This window comes from Oncorhynchus masou, chromosome 15, assembly GCF_036934945.1.
Source record: "Oncorhynchus masou masou isolate Uvic2021 chromosome 15, UVic_Omas_1.1, whole genome shotgun sequence".
NCBI lineage: Eukaryota > Metazoa > Chordata > Actinopteri > Salmoniformes > Salmonidae > Oncorhynchus > Oncorhynchus masou.
The window spans coordinates 24,277,302-24,301,236 of record NC_088226.1 but is presented as its reverse complement, the minus strand read 5'-3'; the positions used below and the strand labels follow the sequence as shown (position 1 = coordinate 24,301,236).

General features: G+C 44.5%; 1 protein-coding gene across 1 annotated transcript in view; it reads left to right on the top strand.

Moving 5' to 3' along the window:
• Positions 1 to 18,923, top strand: part of mmp25a (matrix metallopeptidase 25a) — a 38,673-nt gene extending 19,750 nt beyond the window's left edge. The window contains 8 exon segments of the mRNA XM_064988796.1: positions 5,788 to 6,098; positions 6,571 to 6,750; positions 6,889 to 6,985; positions 7,112 to 7,194; positions 16,200 to 16,349; positions 16,572 to 16,776; positions 16,778 to 16,851; positions 18,363 to 18,923. Coding sequence (XP_064844868.1) covers positions 5,788 to 6,098; positions 6,571 to 6,750; positions 6,889 to 6,985; positions 7,112 to 7,194; positions 16,200 to 16,349; positions 16,572 to 16,776; positions 16,778 to 16,851; positions 18,363 to 18,625 — 1,363 coding nt within the window. The 3' untranslated portion in view covers positions 18,626 to 18,923.
• Positions 18,924 to 23,935: the final 5,012 nt, after the last annotated feature.

Here is a 23,935-nt window from a genome sequence, read left to right as displayed (position 1 = left end):
CAAGTCTCATAGCAAAGGGTCTGAAAACGTATGTAAATAAGGTATTTCATTTTTTTTGTTGACTTTTTATAAATTTGCCAACATTTCTTAAACCTGTTTTTGCTTTGTCATTATGGGCTATTGTGTGTAGATTGATGAGGAAAAGTTGTTATTTTATCCATTGTAGAATAAGGCTGTAATGTAACAAAATGTGGAAAAAGTGAAGGGTTCTGAATACTTTCTGAATGCACAATAGGTTACCTTTCGGGGTAAGCTCCGCCCCTTCTATCTTTCAGAGGATTATGGAAAATCTGATGAAGGATCTTGATTGGATGGAATGAAAAGGAGCACCCGAGGAACCTACAAAAGGTCCTGCAACGTCCTCAGGAGAACGGACTCCAAGTGAAAAAGTCCAAATGTGAATTTGAGAAAACACGGATCAAGTATCTAGGTCATGTGTTGGATAACAGAGGAATCTACCCGTCCACAGAGAAAATCAAAGCTATCCAGGGGGCACCTGCGCCTACAAACGTGTAGGAGCTGAGGGCCTTTCTGGGTCTTGTTAACTACTATTGGCATTTTGTGCCACAGCAGAGCACAGTTCTAGCGCCACTGTACAGGTTGCTGAAAGACCAAGTGACTTGCGTTGAAAACAACCGGAACAGGATACCTTCAACAAATGAAAATAAATGTTAACGAGTGATCAGGTCTTAGTCCACTGTGACTCAAAACTACCCACTGGGCACACACTGGTTGAATCAACGTTGTTTCCACGTCATTTCAATGAAATTACATTGAGCCAACATGGAATCGACATTGAATTGACATCTGTGCCTCGTGAGTACCTCTTTCTTCGGCTTGTGACGCATTGTACAGTATTGAAGCCATCATCCAGCACATTATGCCAAATAGAGATGTCCCAGCTGAGAAGAAATACTCACAGGTTGAAAAGGAAGCCTTTTACCCTTACTTACCTTGTTTGAGGAGCACAAGAGCCTCCCTACGATTGCATCCAGCGGTAGGCCAACATTTTGTCAGCGTATGACTACAACCTGAGACCAGTAATGCCGGAACTGTGTCAGCTCACATTCACACACTGCTTACAGAGCACTTTGAGGAAGCACTGCTGAATGCTACACAAATAGCCAGGGCAACACACATGGAGAGTGAGCTCTCAAAAGTCTACAAATATATCATGGAGAGTTGGCTTGAACAGGTTGAAGTAAATTTGAAATTCTACACACGGAGGAACGAGGGTGTTTCTTATGGGGCAATAAACACAAGACACCAGGACATTGTAAAAACGAAACCACTTGTTCGCAAATACTTTATGTCAGGTGGCCAGAACGATATAGGGAAGTGGACCCGGTCTGCAAGGAGTGTGAAATACCATGACAGGTTTTGTTGCATCCATGGGAGTTCCATGGCGAGTGTTAAATGTTTACACAGACTTTGCAAGCCATGTTTATGATAGTGGTTGACGCACACTCTAAACAGTTAGAAGTGTTCAGAATGTCACAAATCACTTCACATGCTACCATGACCAGACTGAAAAGTTGTTCTCATCATTCGGATTACCTGAGAAAATCGTAACGACAATGCGAAGACTTTAATGTCAAACGAATTCCAGACGTTTGTGAGGTAGAACGGAATCCTGCACTCCACCAGCACACATGGACACCCAGCTTCAAAAGGGCTGGCAGAGAGGTATGTTCAGACATTCAAAAATGGTTTTAATAAAGCCTGCCAGTACCACTCTGGACATAAAGGACAAGATATCCTTGTTCTGACTGCAGTACCGCACCACAACGGACTGCACAACAGGACAAACGCCTGCTGACCTCTTCTTGAGCAGACATGTTCGCAATGCTGTGCAGTACAAGTAAAAGTAAAACTAAATTAAAATATTGCCACATACATCGGATAGGTGCAGTGAAATGTGATGTTTTATAGGGTCAGCCGTAGTAATACGACGCCCCTGGAGCAAATTAGGGTTCCGTGTCTTGCTCAAGGGCACATCAACAGATTTTTAACCTTGTCGGCTTGAGTAGTCAAACCAGCAACCTTTCAGTTACTGGCCCAATGCTCTAACCATGACCAACGTACAGTGGAAAGGTAATTTGGAGTGGATACCTGCGAAATACAACGGGAGGAGGACCGAGATGGATACCTGAGTTTGTCACACAACAGAGAGGTCCAGTATCTTACAAAGTGATAGGCAGAGACACTGACCGTCCACATATGACACAGGGATCAGTTGAGAGCATGAGTTGCTACTGAAACACCATCTCTGGTGGTAACTGACTCTTTGGCTGACTCGTCTCACCTGTACAGTGTCAGTTAAGGACATTTGAACGCAGACACACAAAGCCTGCGTTGCTCTCACAGGGTCATCAGACCACCCCAGCATTTACAGCCCTTAAAGACTTTTACACACACGCATTCACACTGATGAGGCTGAAAAAAAGAGAAAGAGTTGTTATGATGTGAAAAGATGTATGGACAAAGGTTGTAAGAAAAAGAAACGCATGATGTCAAACTGTTCATTGAAATGTTTAAAAGATACATACTATTTTAGTTGTTTACAGTACAAGCATTTCAAAAAAACTTTATTTCACTAGGCAAGTCAGGTAAGAACAAATTCTTATTTTCAACAATGGCTTAGGAACAGTGGGTTAACTGCCTTGTTCAGGGGCAGAACAAAGGAGTAGATGATGTAAAAAAAGTAGTAGATGATGTAGTGTATTAATTAGCCTATAACAACTACATGGTTCAATTATGGTATTACAATATAGGGTTAATAGTAATATTGGTACACGCAGATCACCGTACGTACCATAGTCAAGGTCAAAGTGCATTATGAGAATGCACATGTCAATTCATTCTGTTATTAAACTTGATGCTAAACAGCATGGCTGCATCTTGCCTCGTTAATATACCACAGGTAGTTTACCAAAGTTACCGGAATCTTCAGTCATTTTAGTAATTAACAGAAAGTCTATGGCAATCTATCATAACTTTGGTCATTTATATTTGTATAACAAAAAAAATGTATTTATATATAGTATAATTTCTGTTGTATCTGTTTCAATACTGTTTCCATATATATAGTAGATAGACCAAATATCCTAATGAAAAAAGCATCTAATCAACAATGGCATTATTTTCAATTAACTCTGCAACTCTTCCAACTGTTAATGTCTTTCACAACTGCCGTCAGCTTGATGCCAAAACAGTGACAAAATGCATACTGACATAGTAAAATAAATAAAAGTGTGAAAAAATTATTTTAAAAATGATTATTTAATTCAGAATCAAGATAATTGCCGGAGAACAAGGCTGATGTTTTACATATTCCTAACCAATCGTTTTTTTTGTTTGTTTCTTTGCGTTGTTTGTAACTTACTTTAAAACTTATTTTGTACATAATGTTGCCGCTACCATCTCTTATGACCCGAAAAGATCTTCTGGACATCAGTACTATGATTACTTGTTTTCCTTTAACGAGTCCGATGAGCCCGACGTGAATGATATACTGCTTCACCAGGAACAGGCCCAGTTCCCCATCATTTGCGTGAAGAGAAGGCGGAGAAAAAGGGGCCAGAGGGCAGGCTGCCTTCTGAGAATTCGTAGGCGATCAAATAAACCCCTACTTCCTTCCATTCTGCTTGCAAACTTGCAGTCTTTGGAAAATAAAATCGATGGCCTATGCGGAAGATTAAACTACAGGGACATTCAAAACTGTAATATCTTATGTTTCACGGAGTCATGGCTGAATGACAACATTATCGACATACAGTTGGCTGGTTATACGCTATATCGGCAGGACAGAACAACGTCGTCTGGTTAGACAAGGGGCATCGGACTATGTATTTTTGTAAATAACAGCTGGTGCACGATATCTAAGGAGGTCTTAAGGTTTTGCTCGCCTGAGGTAGAGTATCTCATGATAAGCTGTAGAACACACTATCTACCTAGAGTTTTCATCTGTATTTTTCGTAGCTGTCTACATACATACATACCACCACAGACTGATGCTGGCACTGAATGAGCTGTACTCCGCCATAAGCAAACAGAAAAATGCTCAACCAGAGGCGGTGCTCCTAGTAGCAGGGTGTGTAAATAGATGGAAAAAACTTTGGACCACCTTCACTCCACACACGGAGACATAAACAAAGCTCTCCCTCGCACACCATTTGGTAAATCTGACCATAATTCTATCCTCCTGATACCTGCTTACAAGCAAACATTTTAAGAAGGAAGCACCAGTGACTCGATCAATAAAAATGTGGTCAGATGAAGCAGATGCTAAGCTACAGGACTGTTTTGCAAGCACATACTGGAAAATGTTCCGGGATTCCTCCGATGGCATTGAGGAGTGCACCACATCAGTCGCTGGCTTCATCAATAAGTGCATCGATGACATCATCCCCACAATGACCATACATACATACCTCAACCAGAAGCCATGGATTACAGGAAACATCCGCACTGTCAAGGAGCGGGACTCTAACCCGGAAGCTTATAAGAAATCCCACTATGCCCTCAGACGACCCATCAAACAGGCAAAGCGTCAATACAGAACTAAGATCGAATCGTACTACACCGGCTCCGACACTCATTGGATGTGACAGGGCCTGCAACCCATTACAGACTAGAAAGGGAAGCACACGAGTCAACCAGACAAGCTAAACTACTTCTATGCTCGCTTCTAGGCAAATAACACTGAAACATGCATGAGAGCACAAGCTGTTCCGGAAGAGTGTGTGGTCACGCTCTCCAGAGTCAATGTAAGACCTTTAAAAAGGTCAACATTCACAAGGCCGCAGGGCCAGACGGATTACCAGGACGTGTACTGCAACCATGCGCTGACCAACTGGCAAGTGTCTTCACTGACATTTTCAACCTCTCTCTGTCCGATGTCTGTAATACCAACATGTTTTAAGCAGACCACCATAGTCCCTGTGCCCAAGAACACTAAGGTAGCCTGCCTAAATGACTACTGACCCGTAGCAATCACGTCTGTAGCCATGAAGTGCTTTGAAAGGCTGGTCATGGCTCACATCCACATCATTATCCTAGAAACCCTACACCCACTCCAATTTGCATACCACCCCAACAGATCCACAGATGATGCAATCCCTATTGCACTCCACACTGCTCTTTCCTACCTGGATGAAAAAAATGACCCAGTATCAACAAGATACTGGTAGCATCACTGCCTGGTATAGCAACTGCTCGGCCTCCGACCGCAAGGCACTAACCCCCCACCCCCCTTTACACCGCTCCTACTCTCTGTTATTTTCATCTATGCAAAGTCACTTTAATAACTCTACCTACATGTACATATTACCTCAACTAACTGGTTCCCCCGCACATTGAATCTATACCGGTACCCCCTGTGTATAGTATTGCTATTGTTATTTTACTGCTGCTCTTTAATTACTTGTTACTTTTATTTATTGTTCTTACTCATATTTTTTTCAAGTGCATTGTTGGTTAGGGTTAGGGGCTCGAAAGTGAGCATTTCACTGTAAAGTCTACACCTGTTGTATTCAGCGCATGTGACTAACACAATTTGATTTGATTTGAATCCCTCATATTACACACCAATGGTATTCACTAAGTTGATCATTCATATTCTGAAGTGCCCTAATGGGCCACTAGATGTCTTGTGATAGATTACATAGATTCCTTGAAAGATAATTATGGTAGTTTACAGGTAAACTTAGAAAGTTTCCAGTAATATACCCTCTCTTTGCAACCCAAATCTCCTCTCATGCCCTCCCTCATCCTCCCCCACTCCAGTGTGCTCAGCTACCCCTCCCCCTCCCGGTCCCCCTCCCTCCACCCCGAACTTGTGGATCTCATCCTCACCTATGCCCTCCGTGTGTGGAGCAACCCCACCCCCCTCAACTTCCAACTTCTTCGCCCCTCCCGGGACCACCCCAACCAAGAGGGGGACTTCAGGGTGTCCTTTCCCAGCTCCTACCACGAGGACGGGTACCCCTTCGATGGCAGAGGGGGCACCCTGGCTCACGCGTTCTTCCCCGGGACGGCGGACATGGCGGGGGACACCCACTTTGACAATGGGGAGAGCTGGAGTTATGGGTATGGAGGTGAGGTAGAGGCTTAGGGCGAAACACACATAAACGGTGTGCACTTCTGTGAACAACATAATGAGATTTTAATTGCTTTATCTTTCACTATCTATCTATCTACCTCCTTTCCTCCCAACATCTCTTACGCTCACTCCCTTTCTCTCCCCTCCCTCCATTTCTCTCTTCATCTTTAGCTCCCCCAACCTCTCACTTTTTTCCTTCCTCCATTTCTGTCATTCTCCCTCTATCGCCAAATAGCCTATACCTACAGTATATGTATCATCTCGGTACTGGTACCCCTTGTATAGCTAAGTTATTGTTGCAATTTATATTTTTATTCCTTGTGTTATTATTTTCTCTTTGCATTGTTGGGAAGGGCACGTAAGTAAACATTTCACAGTATACACCTGTTGTTTACGAAGCATGTGACAAATACAATTTGATTTGAGATCTATTGTCTCTTTTTCTCTCCTCTCCATCTCTCTCTCAGATGACATTGGCACCACTGATCTCTTCACGGTAGCAGTGCATGAGTTTGGCCACGCCCTGGGCCTCTCACATACCTCTTCCAATCCCTCCATCATGAGACCATACTACCAGGGGACTGTGGGGGACGTCCAGAGCTACACACTACCTACAGATGACAGGCTGGGAATACAGGCTATATACGGTACACACAATCACACACAGTGCACACACACATTTGAAGTCTTTGTTTGGGTCCTCAACAAAGGGAAATATTAGAAAGACCCATATGCAGAGACACAGGAACACAAATGCTCAAAAATACTGACATGGTATTTCATAGGAAAGAGAAGAAGGTCTGCCACGTATCCCACTCTGGCCCCAACCACTCCCAACCTACCTTTCCTGCCCAGTCCTCCATCCCCAAGACTAACTCCACAGTGAGTGTATAACTGGACAAATACTGAAAATACTACAACTTGTTATGGTTAAGATACTATATGACAATATCATGAAAATATCATAAAGATACAGTACCCTCTCTCTACCGCCCCTTACAAACACAGCCCAGACCCTGCTCTGCCAGATCGCTGTGAGGGGAAATATGATGCCATTGCCAACATCAGAGGAGAAGTCTTCTTCTTCAAGGGTAAGAAGAACAACCATTTTTCATGTTAACTATAGAAAAATGTATGGGCTTGGGACTGTCAGTGTCTGTGTGGCGCAATCTTCTCTAAATGTTCTCCCACGTGGTCCAGCCCCCGAGCATTTTGAGTTTCAGTCGGTGACCTTCAGTCCCTCGCCATTTGAGTGACAGCTAGTAAAATGAGAGAGAGAAATCATTTGAATGATAGCTGGCAAGATGCACACACAGCAGAGGGAGAAAAAAACACAGGAATATTTCCTCTTGTGTACTACCTATATCCTCCCACTAGAATCCACATACTTTAATGAGGACAGCTTCTCTATCTTGGAGGGGGAAATCAATAATTTCCAAGCCCAGGGACATGCACTAGTCTGGTGTCCTAAATTCCAGAACTGGAAAGAAACCTAACACCCGCAGCACACACAAACACCTATCTGGAGGAGACAGCATTTTCTCCCCCATATGCCCCCCTAGGCACAATTACGACAACATAACCAACAAAAACAGGTCACAAATCCTGCAGCTCTGTCACACTCTGGGTATGTACATAGTCAATGGTAGGCTTCGAGGGGACTCCTATGGTAGGTACACTGATAGCTCATCTCTTGGCAGTAGTACTGTAGACTACTTTATCACTGACCTCAACCTAGTGTAACACTCAATGAGTGAATGGGTGTGAAGTCAGGCGCAGAGAGCAAAGGATGCGGGAAAAAACACGCTTTAATGTCCCAAAAAAATCACAGGAACAAAATAGTATACCCAACACAGGAGTAACTAATAAAAAAAAATAGTCCCCTATAGTGAAAAACTAGGACAGCGAGAAAACCCAACAAAACACTAACCACTCTCACAAATACAGAAGAACAAGCCCGCACAAACAGAAGCGGGCTAAACAAACTTAAATAACCCCACCCTAACAACCAAACAATGAACAGGTGAAACCAATTAGACAAAACCAAACGAACACAGAACAAAGGATCGGTGGCAGCTAGTAGACCGGCGACGACAACCGCTGAGCACCACCCGAACAAGAAGGGGAGCCACCTTCGGTAATATTCATGACAGTACCCCCCCCCCTGACACGCAGCTCCCGCAGCGCGCCGACTCCGGACTCGGGGACGACCCGGGGGCCGAGGCGCAGGGCGATCCGGATGGAGGCGATGGAACTCTATCAACATAGATGGATCCAGAACCGATCCATGGATCCAGAATATCCCCCACCGGGACCCAGCTCCTCCGGACCGTACCCCTCCCAGTCAACGAGGTACTGCAGGCCCCTCACCCGGCGTCTTGAGTCCAGAATAGCTCGTATCGTGTACGCCGGGGATTCCTCGATGTCCAGAGGGGGCGGAGGGACCTCCGGAACCTCACCTTCCTGCATGGGACCAGCTACCACCGGCCTGAGGAGAGACACATGAAACGAGGGGTTATTGCGATAATACGAAGGAAGTAATAATCGATAACAAACCTCGTTTATTCTCCTCAGGACTTTAAATGGCCCTATACACTGCGGACCCAGCTTCCGGCAGGGCAAGAGGAGGGGCAGGTTTCGGGTCGGGAGCCAGACCCTGTCCCCCGGTGCAAACACGGGGGCCTCACTGCGGTGACGGTCAGCGCTCTTCTTCTGCCATCCACTCGCATGGCGTAATGACTCCTGGACGGCCCTCCAGGTCTCCTTAGAGCGCTGCACCCACTCCTCCACCGCAGGAGCCTCAGTCTGGCTCTGATGCCATGGTGCCAGAACCGGCTGGTACCCCAACACACACTCAAATGGTGACATGTTGGTAGAGGAGTGGCTTAGTGAGTTCTGGGCCATTTCTGCCCATGGGATGTATCTTGCCCACTCCCCTGGCCGGTCCTGGCAATACGACCGCAGAAACCTACCCACCTCCTGGTTCACTCTCTCCACTTGCCCATTACTCTCCAGGTGATACCCTGAGGTCAGGCTGACCGAGACCCCCAGATGTTCCATAAATGCCCTCCACACACGGGAGGTAAACTGGGGACCCCGATCAGAAACAATATCCTCGGGCACCCTGTAGTGCCGGAAGAGATGGGTGAAAAGAGCCTCCGCAGTCTGCAGGGCCGTAGGGAGACCGGGCAACGGGATAAGACGGCAGGACTTAGAGAACCGATCCACAACGACCAGGATCGTTGTGTTCCCCTGAGAGGGGGGAAGGTCAGTAAGAAAATCCACCGATAGATGGGTCCACGGCCATTGTGGAACGGGGAGGGGTTGTAACTTCCCTCGTGGCAGGTGCCTAGGAGCCTTACTCTGGGCGCACACCAAACAGGAGGAGACATAGAATCGCACATCCCTCACCAAGGTGGGCCACCAGTACTTCCCCCTAAGACCTCGCACTGTCCTTGAAATACCCAGGTGACCCGACGAGGGTAGACTATGAGCCCATGGAATCAATTGATCACGAACAGCAAGCGGCACGTACCTACGACCCTCCGGACACTGTGGAGGCGCAGGTTCCTCCCTTAGCGCCCGCTCGATGTCCGCGTCCACCTCCCATACTACTAGTGCCACCAGCTTAGCCGCCGGAATAATGGGAGTAGGATCGATGGACCAGTCCTCAGTGTCATAGAGGCGGGACAGCGCGTCGGCCTCAGTGTTGAGGGAACCTGGTCGATACGAGATTGTAAAACTAAATCTGGTGAAATACATGGGCTACCTTGCCTGACGAGGAGTCAGTCTCCTTGCTGATCGGATATACTCCAGGTTACGGTGGTCAGTCCACATGAGGAAAGGGTGCTTAGCCCCCTCAAGCCAGTGTCTCCACACCTTCAGGGCCTTAACCATAGCCAACAACTCCCTGTCCCCCACATCATAATTCCGCTCCGCTGGCCCGAGCTTCTTCTGAGAAAAAAAAGCACAGGGGCGGAGCTTCGGTTGGGGTACCCGAGCACTGTGAGAGCACCACTCCAACCACCGCCTCGGATGCGTCTACCTCTACTATTACCACCTCCGAGCTGGAAATGCGATAACCCAGGAAGGAAAAGGCTCGTTTGGAAAACTCACATTTCTCCGCCTTCACGTACAGGTCATGCTCCAGCAGTCGCCCAAGAATGTTGCACACCAGAGACACATGCGCGGTACGTGTAGCGGAGTAGATCAAAATATCGTCAATATACACCACCACACCCTGTCCGTGCAGGTCCCTGAGAATCTCGTCAACAAAGGATTGAAAGATAGCTGGAGCATTTTTTAACCCGTACGGCATGACGAGGTACTCATAATGGCCAGATGTGGTACTAAACACGGTTTTCCACTCATCTCCCTCCCGAATACACACCAGATTATACACACTCCTGAGATCCAGTTTCGTGAAGAACTGCGCTCCGTGAAATGATTCCACTGCCGTAGCGATGAGAGGTAGTGGGTAACTAAAACCCACCGTGATGGAATTGAGACCTCGATAATCAATACACGGACGCAAACCACCATCCTTTTTCTTCACAAAAAAGAAACTCGAGGAGACGGGTGACATGGAGGGCCGAATGTACCCCTGTCCCAGAGCTTCCGTGACATATGTCTCCATAGCCAACGTCTCCTCCTGGGATAAAGGATACACATGACTCCTGGGGAGTGCAGCGTTTACCTGGAGGTTTATCACGCAATCCCCCTGTCGATGGGGTGGTAATTGGGTCGCTTTCTTTTTACTGACAACGATAGCCAAATCGGCATACTCAGCGGGAATGCGCACGGTGGAAACCTGGTCTGTACTCTCCACCGTTGTCGCACCGATGGAAACTCCTACACACCAGCCTGAACACTCATCAGACTACCCCTGGAGAGTTCCCTGTTTCCACGAAATCGTCAGATTGTGAATAGCCAGCCAGGGAATCCCCAGCACCACCGGAAACACAGGTGAATCGATAAGGAACAGACTAATCCGCTCCTTATGATTCCCCTGCGTAATCATCTCCAAAGGAATTGTGGCCTCCCTGACCAGCCCTGACCCTAATGTTCAACTATCTAAAGTGTGCATGGGAAAAGGGGGGGTCTACCTTAACTAACGGAATCCTCAACCTTTGAGCGAGTCCGCGATTTATAAAGTTCCCAGCTGCACCTGAATCGACTAGCGCCTTATGCTGGAGTGAGGGAAAAAATATAAGGAAATAAATTAATAAAAACATGTGACCAACAGGAAACTCTGGGAGAGTGTGGTGCTGACTCACCTGGGGTAACCGAGGAGTGTTCTGCCTGCCTGCGGACGTCCTCTCTCAGGCTACTGTAATGGTCTATCAGGGCCCTGTCGTTCCACCCTGCTCCAGCGGCCAAGGTCCGGAAATCCAGCGCGAAGTCCTGCGCGCTCCTTGTCCCCTGCCGGAGATGGAACAACCTCTCACCTGCCGCTCGGCCCTCCGGAGGGTGATCGAACACGGCCCGGAAATGGCGGGTGAACTCCGGGTAGTCGCCCCTCGCTGAGTCGGGCCTGTTCCAGACAGCATTGACCCACTCCAGGGCTCTACCCGTAAGGCAAGAGACGAGGACACTCACGCTCTCCTCGTCCGAGGGAGCCGGCCGAACGGTGGCCAGGTAGAGATCTAGTTGAAGCAGGAATCCCTGGCACCCCGCCGCCGCTCTTTCGTACTCCCTCGGAGGTGTAATGTGCAAAGCGCTGGTACCGGATTCCGCTGGGGGAGATGGTAGAATTGCTGGTTGGAGGGTAGGTGGGGTAGTAGGGAGACCACTCCTCTCCCAATGGTCCATCAACTCCATCATTAGATCCATCGCTGATCCGATGCGATGGAGGATGGACCTGTGATGAAGGACTCTCTCCTCCATCGTGGGGAGAGGGGTGGTCACTGCTCCTGCTGACTCCATAATAAAGGGGTGCGGGCTTCTGTAACGCACAATGAGTGAATGGGTGTGGAGTCAGGCACAGAGAGCAAAGGATGCTGAAAAAACACGCTTTAATGTCCAAAAAAATCACAGGAACAAAATAGTATACCCAACACAGGTGTAACTAATAAACAAAATAGTCCCCTATTGTGAAAACTAGGACAGCGAGAAAACCCAACAAAACACTAACCATTCTCACAAATACAGAAGAACAAGCCCGCACAAACAGAAGGGCTAAACAAACTTAAATAACCCCACCCTAACAGCCAAACAATGAAACCAATTAGACAAAACCAAACAAACACAGAACAAAGGATCGGTGGCAGCTAGTAGACTGGCAACGACAACCGCCGAGCGCCACCCGAGCAAGAATGGGAGCCACCTTCGGTAATATTCGTGACACCTAGTCTCTCAGAGCGTTCACAGTCACTGCGTTCACTGATAACCCTATCAGATCACAGCAAAATCACAGTCTACCTGAACAGAGCAATACTCAATCATGAGGCATCAAAGCCAAAGGAACTAAATAATATTAAGAAATGCTATAGATGGAAGGAAAGTAGTGTGGAAAGCTACCAAAAACAAATTTGCAACAACAAATTCAATCCCTTTTAGACAACTTCCTGGACAAAACGTCCCACTGTAAGAGTGAAGGTGTAAAGTATATTTGACCTCTCAGCTTCCCTATCAAATCTAAAAATGTCAAACAGAAAACCGAAGAAAATGAACAACAATGACAAATGGTTTGATGAAGAATGCAAAAACCTAAGAAAGAAATTGAGAAACCTATCCCCAACCAAAACATAGAGATGCAGAAATCCTGAGTCTACGCTTTCACTATGGTAAATCACTAAAACAATACAGAAATACACTACGGAAAAAGAAGAAACAGCATGTCAGAAAGCAGCTCAATGTAATTGAAAAATCCATGGTCTAACCACGTGTGGGAAAATTGGAAAACCCTAAACAAACAACAATATGAAGAGTTATCTATCCAAAACTGATAAACTCCTTTCTTTTTGGTCGTAGAACAAACAGCAAAAACATATACATGATCAAATACAAATCTTAGAAATCACCTATTAAAGACTACCAGAACCCACTGGGTTCTCCAGTTACATTGAATGAACTACAGGACAAAATATGGTATCCTCAATGAAATGATAAAATATACAGACCACAAATTCCAATTGGCTATACTTCTTTAACATCATCATTGGCTCTGGCATCTTCCCCAATATTTGGAACCAAGGACTGATCACCCCAATCCACAAAGGTGGAGAGAAATGTTACCCCAATCACTACCGTGGGATATGCAACCTTGGGAAAAAATGCATTATCATTAACAGCAGACTCGTACATTTCCTCGGGCAAAACAATGTACTGAGCAAATGTCAAATTGGCTTTTTGCCAAATTACTGTACACTAGACAGCACCCTAACTGACAAAGAAACAAACCAAAACAAAGGCAAAGTCTTCTCATGCTTTGCTGATTTCATGAGGGTCTGCTATATTTGTGTTGGGGAAAAAACAAGTGTGCGGTTAAAATTAACAAAAAAAGTATTTCTTTCCACAGGGCCGTGGGGTGAGACAGGGATGCAGCTTAAGCCCCACCCTCTTCAACATATATCTCAACGAATTGGCACTAGAACAGTCTGTAGTTCCCAGCCTCACCCTACTAGAATCTGAAATCAAATGTCTATTATGTAATATAATATGTGTTTGCTGATTATCTGGTGCTTCTGTCCCAAACCAAGGAGAGCCTACAGCAGCACCTAGATCTTCTGCACAGATTCTGTCAGACCTGGGCCCTGTCGGTTAATCTCAGTAAGACAAAAATAATGGTGTTCCAGAAAAGGTCCAGTTGCCACGACCACAAATACAAATTCCATCTAGACACCGTTGCCGTAGAGCACACAAAAAACTATACATACCTCTGATTAAACATCAGCGCCACAGGTAACATTCACAACACAGTGAACAAGCTGAGAGACAAGGCAAAAAGGGCCTTCTATAGAACCCATTGCCTTTTATGGTTGTGAGGTCTGAGGTCCCGCTCATCATCCAAGAATTCACAAAATGGGACAAACACCAAATTGAGACTCTGCATGCAGAATTATGCAAAAATTTCCTCCACGTACAACGTAACACACCAAATAATGCATGCAGAGCAGAATTAGGCCAATATCCGCTAATGATCAAAATCCAGAAAACAGACGTTAAATTCTACAATCACCTAAAGGGAAGAGATTCCCAAACCTTCCATATAAAAGCCATCACCGACAGAGAAATGACCCTGGAGAAGAGTCCCCTAAGCAAGCTGGTCTTGGGGCTCTGTTTACAAACACAAACAGACTCCACAGAGACACAGGACAGCAACACAATTAGACCCAACCAAATCATAAGAAAACAAAAAGATAATTACTTGATTCATTGGAAAGAATTAACAAAAAACTGAGCAAACTAGAATGCTATTTGGCCCTAAACAGAGAGTACATCGTGGCACTTGTACAGTGTGCAGGCTTTTAGCATAGCCCCTTTTACACCCCTGCTGGCTTACTCCTACAAGCTAACCACTAGCAGCCTTGAAACACATCACTTATTAGAAGTTTAGCACATCAGCGTTTCTCATACAAAATCAAAATAAACCTTTATCAACATAGTAGACATTGAACGTCCATAACCAAACTGGCTAAAACTGTTATTTGCCGATGGTAGCTATAGCTAACCACATACTAAATGGAGTGCTAATGTTACTAGCAGCAGTAACAGTAAATCCAGGTAGACTCAGCAATAAAAGAAACGTCCCTTTTTCAGGACCCTGTCTTTCAAAGATAATTTATAAAAATCCAAATAACTTCACAGATCTTCATTGTAAAGGGTTTAAATGCTGTTTCTCATGCTTGTTCAATGAACCATAAGCAATTAATGAACATGCACCTGTGGAACGGTTGTTAAGACACTAACAGCTTACAGACGGTAGGCAATTAAGGTCACAGTTATGAAAAGTTAGGACACTAAAGAGGCCTTTCTATTGACTCTGAAAAATACCAAAAGAAAGATGCCCAGGGTCCCTGCTCATCTGCGTGAACGTGCCTTGGGCATGAGGACTGCCAGGGCAATAAATTGCAATGTCCGTACTGTGAGACTCCTAAGACAGCGCTACAGGGAGACGGGACGGACAGCTGACATTGGCAGTGACAGACCACGTGTAACAACACCTGCACAGGATCGATACATCCGAACATCATACCTGTGGGACAGGTACAGGATGGCAACAACAGCTGCCAGAGTTACACCAGGAACGCACAATCCCTCCATCAGTGCTCAGACTGTCCGCAATAGGCTGAGAGAGGCTGGACTGAGTGCTTGTAGGCCTGTTGAGTAGAGGTCCTCACCAGACATCAGCTGCAAAAACATTGCCTATGGGCACAAACCCACCGTTGCTGGACCAGACAGGACTGGCAAAAAGTGCTCTTCACTGACGAGTCGCGGTTTTGTCTCACCAGGGGTGATGGACGGTTTCGCGTTTATCGTCATAGGAATGAGCGTTATACCGAGGCCTCTACTCTGGAGCGGGATCGATTTGGAGGTAGAGGGTCCATCATGGTCTGGGGCGGTGTGTCACAGCATCATCGGACTGAGCTTGTTGTCATTGCAGGCAATCTCAATGCTGTGCGTTACAGGGAAGACTTCCTCCTCCCTCATTTGGTACCCTTCCTGCAGGCTAATCCTGACATGACCCTCCAGCATGACAATGCCACCAGCTCATTCTGTGTGTGACTTCCTGCAAGACAGGAATGTCAGTGTTCTGCCATGACCAGCGAAGAGCCCGGATCTCAATCCCATTGAGCACGTCTGGGACCTGTTGGATCAGAGGGTGAAGGATAGGGCAATTCCCCCCAGAAATGTCTGGGAACTTGCAGGTGCCTTGGTGGGAGAGTGGGGTAACATCTTACAGCAAGAACTGGCAAATCTGGTACAGTCCATGAGGATGAGATGTACCGCAGTTAATGCAGCTGGTGGCTACACCAGATACTGAATGTTACTTTGGATTTTGACCCCCCCTTTGTTCAGGGACACATTATTCCATTTCTGTTAGTCACATGTCTGTGGAACCTTTATTTTCTCTCTCTCTCCCTCCCTTTCTCAGGTGCTTTTTTCTGGCGTGCTCAGCAGTGGGGTTCTCTGGTGTCTTTCATCCCAGCATTGATCCACAACTTCTGGGTTGGGCTCCCCCTAAGGCTGGACCGGATCGACACAGTCTATGAAAGGAGCGACGGACACATCATCTTTTTCATTGGTGAGAATATATTCAAAAATATATAATAATGCATAATATGATATGTTATACCGTAAATATATAGTATTTTCAATTGTATATTGCTTACTGTTATGTGCTTGTGTGAGTAGTATATGAATGCCCAAATGAGCATCTTCTATCTGTTTATGTCTGATAAATTATATATTTCAATGTGATTAATCTCTCTCTGGTTGTCCTATGTCCTCTCTACTCTCTGTGCAGGAGCACAGTACTGGATGTTCAAAGACAGGGCCTCTTTGCCTGGGTACCCACGCTCCCTAGAGGAATGGGGCATGCATACCATGGCGGGTCGGCCACTGGAGAGGGTGGAGGCGGTGTTTGTGTGGGCACACAATGGGAAAACGTACGTGTTCAGCGGAGGGGAGTTCTGGAGATTTGACGAAGGGGGGCAGGACAGGAAACTGGAGGGGGTACCCCAAAATGGCCTCCCTCTGGACAGGGGTGCCCTCTGACCCTGATGACATCATCAGCTGGGGAGATGGTAAGAAATACACTAAGTTAGTGTTTGCACCTAATCACAGATCCATGATCAGATTGGCCTTTACCCAATCCAACCATTTTACCCAGAAATGGGCAACTGGCTACCCCCACTTTTGTAGGCCTGCGGATCCATTTTTTTTAGGAACTCAATTGGGGTCGCAACTTACTGTTGAGAGCTGGAACATGGAATACAAAAGGTGCTATTTCAAAATGTTGCATAATTTCTATTATGTCAGTCACTGACAGTCACTCAATTACAGTAGCCCATGTCAGCTAACATTTTTTAGATTGGTAAATTAGTCTAGTGGCCAGCTATCTAAACTTGTAGTAAGCATGGTCGAATTACCAACCTATGGCAAAATGTGTAGAATTGCAGGAAATTAGCTGTAAAACTGCAAATTCTTTTCCCCGCCCCTTGGCAAAATGAGTAGAATTGCATTAAATGAGTTATGAAATTGCAAAATCTTCTTCATGCCCCATAGCAAAATGCACCATGCTCTACCAACTGACCAATACAGGATCACACTACAGTACTCCGAGAGAAGCTTTGTGGGTCCTTAAGGCTTAGTAAAGGGTAGTTCTGGGGCACTTTTAGTACCAGTCAAATCTTTGGACACACCTACTCATTCAAGGGTTTTTCTTTATTTTTGAAATATGTTCTACATTGTAGAATAATAGTGAAGATATCAACACTATGAAATAACACATGGAATCATGTTGTAACCAAAAAAGTGTTAAACAAAACTAAATATATTTTTGCCTTGATGACAGCTTTGCACACTCTTGGCAATTTGTCAACCAGCTTTATGAGGAATGCTTTTCCAACAGTCTTGAAGGAGTTCCCACATATGCTGAGCACTTGTTGGCTGCTTTTCCTTCACTCTGCGTTCCAATTCATACCAAACCATCTCAATTCGGTTGAGGTCTGGTGATTGTAGAGGCCAGGATGCAGCACCATCCCTCCCCTTCTTGGTCAAATAGTCCTTGTGTTTTGGGTCATTGTCATTGTCCTGTTGAAAAACAAATGATAGTCCCACCGCAGAATGCTGCGGTGGCCATGCTGGTTAAGTGTGCCTTGAATTCTAAATAAATCACAGACAGTGTCACCAGCAAAGCACCCCATCACACCTCCTCCTTCATGCTTCAAGGTGGAAACCACACATGCAGAGATTATCCGTTCACTTACTCTGCATCTCAAAAAGACATGGTGTTTGGGACCATAAATCTAAAATTTGGACTCATCAGACCAAAGGACAGATTTCCACCAGTGTAATGAACATTGCTCGTGTTTCTTGGCCCAAACAAGTCTCTTCTTCTTATTGATGTCCTTTAGTAGTGGTTTATTTGCAGCAATTCGACCATGAAGGCCTGATCCACACAGTCTCCTCTGAACAATTGATGTTGAGATTTGTCTGTTACTTGAACAGACATGTTGACCACATTTCTCTTTGAAGTACACAAACCATGTCTTTTTGACTCAATTGGGGTCGCTCTCTTCCCTCTGCCCCTCAGGAGATGCTTATTTCTTCAAGGACACCTCCTACTGGGTGCTAAAGAGAGGGGGGTTGGACCAGGGAAGTATCAATCCAAAATCCACAGCAGTGGATTGGATGAAATGTAAGGTTGGTGGACCAACTCCCACCCACTTACCCAAGATGCCTCACCCTACAGGCAGAGACTGTGACCGGAGCAGAACTGTAACAATACAAGCATCTTATTGGCTAATCATAGTGTCTGTTTCTGTTTTGTTGTTCTTTTCTGTTTCTGTATGTTAGTATTCACTGTTTTCAATGTTTTTTTTCTCTGTCAACTACAATGATTACAATGATTTGGTGAAAATTAAATAGATAAAATGACAGACAGCAAGCAGGGTTCAGGAGTTGTGATGATTTCAGTGCTCAGAGGACTATAAGACATTTACAGTGTATTTAAGTATGTCCATCTGGTCATTAGGTCTTGTGATGTACTGTATGTCACCTGATATGATGTATGTTATCTGTACACCAAGTATGCCTGTCCTTTGTTGCAAAGACAATTTCCATATGGGATATTAAATTGTACTATTCTATCCTATCCTGTGTAATGCCATGATTGGTTCAACTATTATTTAGTTGTTCTGAACTTAGCTTAGGGGCACGTTCAGTTGATTGAATGTTTAAGAACACAGAGATGTTGGTAAAGATAGATATCGAGAAAAGTTATGTAAATCAAATCAACATGTATTTGTCATATGCACAGGATACACATGGTGTACAATTAAATGCCTTCTTGCAGGTTCACCTCTTAGATTGTATTAAAAAATAATAATCAAGAAATGTAAATGAAAAAGGCTGAGATTGTTTTGGGCATAAACATATGAACAATAAGTCCCAAACACAAGATGTGTTGTGAAAATACTGAATGCAAAGTGTGTAAATGTGTCCATATAGTTTCACAAACATATTTCATGATCCGAAAGCAAATGAGTCATTACTAATAAAAACGAATGATTAGCAATAGTGTTGTGGGTAACATTAAAAAGAACTCAGCAGTGTCAATTCCCATGAAGCTACAAATGACTGACGGCATGAGATAAACAATGCTAGAACCATTACATTCTAAACCGTCAACATGTGAGCTAACAATAGCTGAAACTTAATACCCTAAAGCTAGCTAGAGATTGGCGAAGCTAAATTCAGTTAGCATGAAGCTAGCGAACTGTGAAATACTATTTCCTTAAAAATAAACACTTTCAACACATTTTAATGTAATGTCGGAAGGGATTCAGACCCCTTCACTTTTTCCATATTTTGTTAGGTTAGAGCCTTATTCTAAAATAGATTAAATGTTTTTTAATCTATCTCTCATCAATATACACACAATACCCCATAATGTTTTTTTTGTTGCTAATAAAATAAAATAAAAATGTCACCTTTACATAATTATTCAGACCCTTTACTTAGTACTTTGTTGAAGCACCTTTGGCAGCGATGACAGCATTGAGTCTTCTTGAGTATGATTCTACAAGCTTGGCACACCTTTATTTGGGGAGTTTCTCCCATTCTCTGTAGATCCTCTCAAGCTCTGTCAGGTTGGAAGGGGAACGTCACTGCACAGTTATTTTCAGGTCTTTCCAGAGATGTTCGATTGGGTTCAAGTCCGGGTTCTGGCTGGGCCATTCAAGGACATTCAGAGGTGTCGCAAAGCCACTCCTACATTGTCTTGGCTGTGTGCTTAGGGTCGTTGTCCTGTTGGAAGGTGAACCTTCACCCAGTCTGAGGTCCTGAGTGCACTGGAGAAAGTTTTCGTCAAGGCTCTCTGTACATTGCTCCGTTCGTCTTTCCCTCGATCCTGACTAGTCTCCCAGTCCCTGCCACTGAAAAACCTCAAAAGGCCTCCTGCGGGGACAGTGGCTGGGATTAAAAATATAGGACAAAACACATATCACAAGAGACACCACATAAAGAGAGACTTAAGACAACTACAGCATGGCAGCAACACATGACAACAACATGGAAGCAACACAACATGGCAGCAGCACAAAACATGGTACAAACATTATTGGGCACAGAAAACAGCACAAAGGGCAAGAAGGTAGAGGCAACAATACATCATGCGAAGTAGCCACAACTGTTAGTAAGAGTGTCCATGTTTGAGTCTTTGAATGAAGAGATGGAGATGAAACTGTCCAGTTTGAGTGTTGTTTTTGCCTCTCATTCCAGTCAATAGATACAACAAACTGAAAGACGAGCGACCGTAATCTAACATGGATAGGATGGTCCCCTAAATCAGGGTTACTTTGGCAGCTGGGTGAAAAAAAGAGCAATTAAGATAGAGGAAACCAAGTCCAGATTTAACCTTAGCCTGCAGCTTTGACATGTGCTGACAGAAGGACAGTGTACCGTCTAGTCAAACTCCCAAGTACATGTATGAGGTGTCTACCTCAAGTTGTAAACCCTCAGAGGTAGTAATCACACCAGTGGGGAAAGGGTGTTACTATAATTTAATTATGCCAATGTGCTTTCATCAATTGAAAGCCCTTAATCTATTTTATGAGAATTTGTAAGATTTATTGTTTGCATAAAATAGACGCAGACCAGTCTTTAAATAATAGGTAATAGAATTTATTCTCGGAGCGCGCTCCCACTTAAACACGTACAGCAGTTTATATACAGATCATGACGTCATTTTACTGCTTTAACAGAATCCCCTCCTCTCGACCGGGACAAAGTAAGGTGAAAGTTCATTCTAAGAAATTTTTGAGAAAATGTTTGCAAAATAATAGAATAGAAATACTTAATTTACATAAGTTCATTCTAACTTACTAACACACTCCCAGATAACTTTTGACCCCTCAACATTATCGATCACCACTGAACTGACAGTTATAATTAAAAGAAAACCTAGGAATGCACTCACTTATCTAAAAACCCCAGAGCTAAGTTTCAGTTGGGTCAACCATAGGCTAACGACCTTATGTGTTTACACAGTCCACAACCCATTTGTTTCTGCCTAGTTGGAATGGTGTTCATTAACTTTTTATTACTCCTTGTCCTGTCACACAATTCCTTCTTATGAACTCATTTTGTCTATTACTTATAAAACAGAGTATAAGTTTACCTAGATACAATTCTATTTAAAATGGGGATATTGTTTATTCATTTATCCATAATAAATCCATAATAAATTCAACAAGGGGCATTCTTCTTACCAAACCACATGACCTTTGTTTTGGTGGTGTTCAGAACAAGGTTAAGGGCAGAAAAAGCTTTGTTGCAGAGCGTTTAACACAAAATCCGGAGGGGAGAATACTATAGACATCAAGAAAGCCAGTCAGTTGATCATTGACAAGTTTTTCCAACACTGTTGATAAACAGGGAAAATAGAAATTGGCCTATAACAGTTAAGCTCAACTTGATCTTCCCTTTAAATAAAGGATGCACCGTGGCTGCTTTCCAAGCAATGGGAACCTCCCCAGAGAGGAGAGAGATGTTAAAAAGGTCAGAGATAGGCTTGGTGATGATAGGGGCAGCAACCTTAAAAAAGAAAGGGTATAAACCATCTGACCCAGGTGGTTTTTTGGGGTCAAGTCTAAGGAGCTCCTTTATTACCTCGGACTCAGTGACTGCCTGCATGGAGAAACTTTGTAGCGGGGCAGGGGAAAAGGATGCATGGCTGAGTCAAATATGATGCCTGACTTAATGAAATGGTGATTAAAGAGCTCAGCCATGTGCTCGTTGTCAGTAACAACCACATTATCGACATTAAGGGCAGCTGGAAGGAGGAGGGTTTATTCTCCAGGTCTTTAGCCGTGTTCCATAACTTCTTGGGGTTAGACCAACAGAGAGAGAACTGCTCCTTAAAGTAACTGGCTTAGATCTTCCGGATAGCCTGAGTGCACTTATTTCTCATTTGCCTAAACGAGAGCCAGTCAGCCTAACTATGCGTGTGCCGAGCCTTTCGCCAAATGGTATTCTTGAGGTGGAGTACAGTGCCTTGCAAAAGTATTCAGCTCCCTTGGCATTTTCCCTATTTTGTTGCATTACAACCTGTAATTTGAATCAATTTTTATTTGGATTTCATGTAATGGACATACACAAAATAAAACTTTTTGGTTAACAGTACAACTGAAAATATGAAAAAAGGAGGTCCAGGCGTCTTCGACAGAGGGGATAAAGCTGTTTCTACATCAATTTACAGAGACCGGGTCATGAAGGAAGGCTTGCTCATTAAAGTTTTTTAGCAGGCATTCATGACAAATCAGGACAGGTCGTTTCACTGAGCAGCCATTACGAAAACAGGCTGTAAAAATTGTGATCACTAAGGACATTACAGAAAACACCAGACTGATACCTATCAGGATTCTTTGTGAGGATAACATCAACGATATTAGCCTTTCCTGGGTGTTTGGAGTCATACCTTATGGGATTGGTAATAATCTAAGAAAGATTTAGGGAGCCCCATTGCTTTAGGACTTGGTCAGGTGGTTTAAGCATGTCCCAGTTTAGGTCACCTAAACAGGACACATTCAGACTTAGTGTAAGGGTCCAGGAGAGCGCTTAGGGCAATTAGAGGACAGGCCGGTGCTGATGGAGGACGATAATACCCAGAAACAGTCAAGAGCTATTTGAAAGTTGAATGCTTAAAAACAGCAAATCAAATTGTTTGGAGAAAGACTTTGTGGAGACAAGCAAGCACTGAAGGTGTTCCTTGGTAAAGATTGCCAGAGCACAAGTGAGAATTAGGGCTAGCAACAGTAGATGCACCAGGGTGTAAATGCACATTTCCAGATATCATCAGCAGTAATACAATCAGGGCACGGCAGAGGACAGGGAGAGGTCTGTAGTGTTGATTTATGACATTTGAATGTGGATTAGATGGCAACAAGATCATATTGTACAGCAATTTCATCAGGTAACATGAATATAAAGTCGGCATCCCGAGTGTGGAAACAAACGTAGTCTGTCCCACGGTTGGGTAAACAAGCAAGTTCATAGTCAATCAAGCACACAGGAGTCATGAGGCAAATAGCTTAAAGCACAAGATAAAATATATAACTTGGGGCTAGAAAAGAGTCACTCGCCCCAACAGTGCATGTGCTGGAGGCGAGTGAAAGCTTGGGAGAGAGGGGGGAGTGTGGCGGGGGTACCTGTACCAGACAGGGGGAGGGCACAGGTACCCAGACAGGCTAGGGAAGACGGTGAACAGATCGCCAGGTGGAATCCAAGCAGCAGGAGTAGGTGTCACACCCACTTGGGAGAAGATTTTTCGGGTTCCTTGTAGAAATTCCCAGCTAGCTAGCAAGTCTTTGTCCACCGTTTTTTTCCACGTTGAAAAGGAGGACGTTAGCTAGCTTTATCTCTTTATTGTTGGCGAATCGTCCTTTACGACTTCCAAACAAAGTTGTCCTGCGGCTGTTGTATTTTGGAGATTGCGGGGAGGATATTTTCTGATGTGATCAAAGCAACAAAATAATTTGAGGTAATTAACAATTGAAGTGTCCTTGCAGCATATCAGTTTAAAATAGGGATAAATCCAGGGGATACTTTATTGTAAGGACCTCTGCACAGATGGGGGGGATTCAAAGGCCTCTGCATGCATTTGGG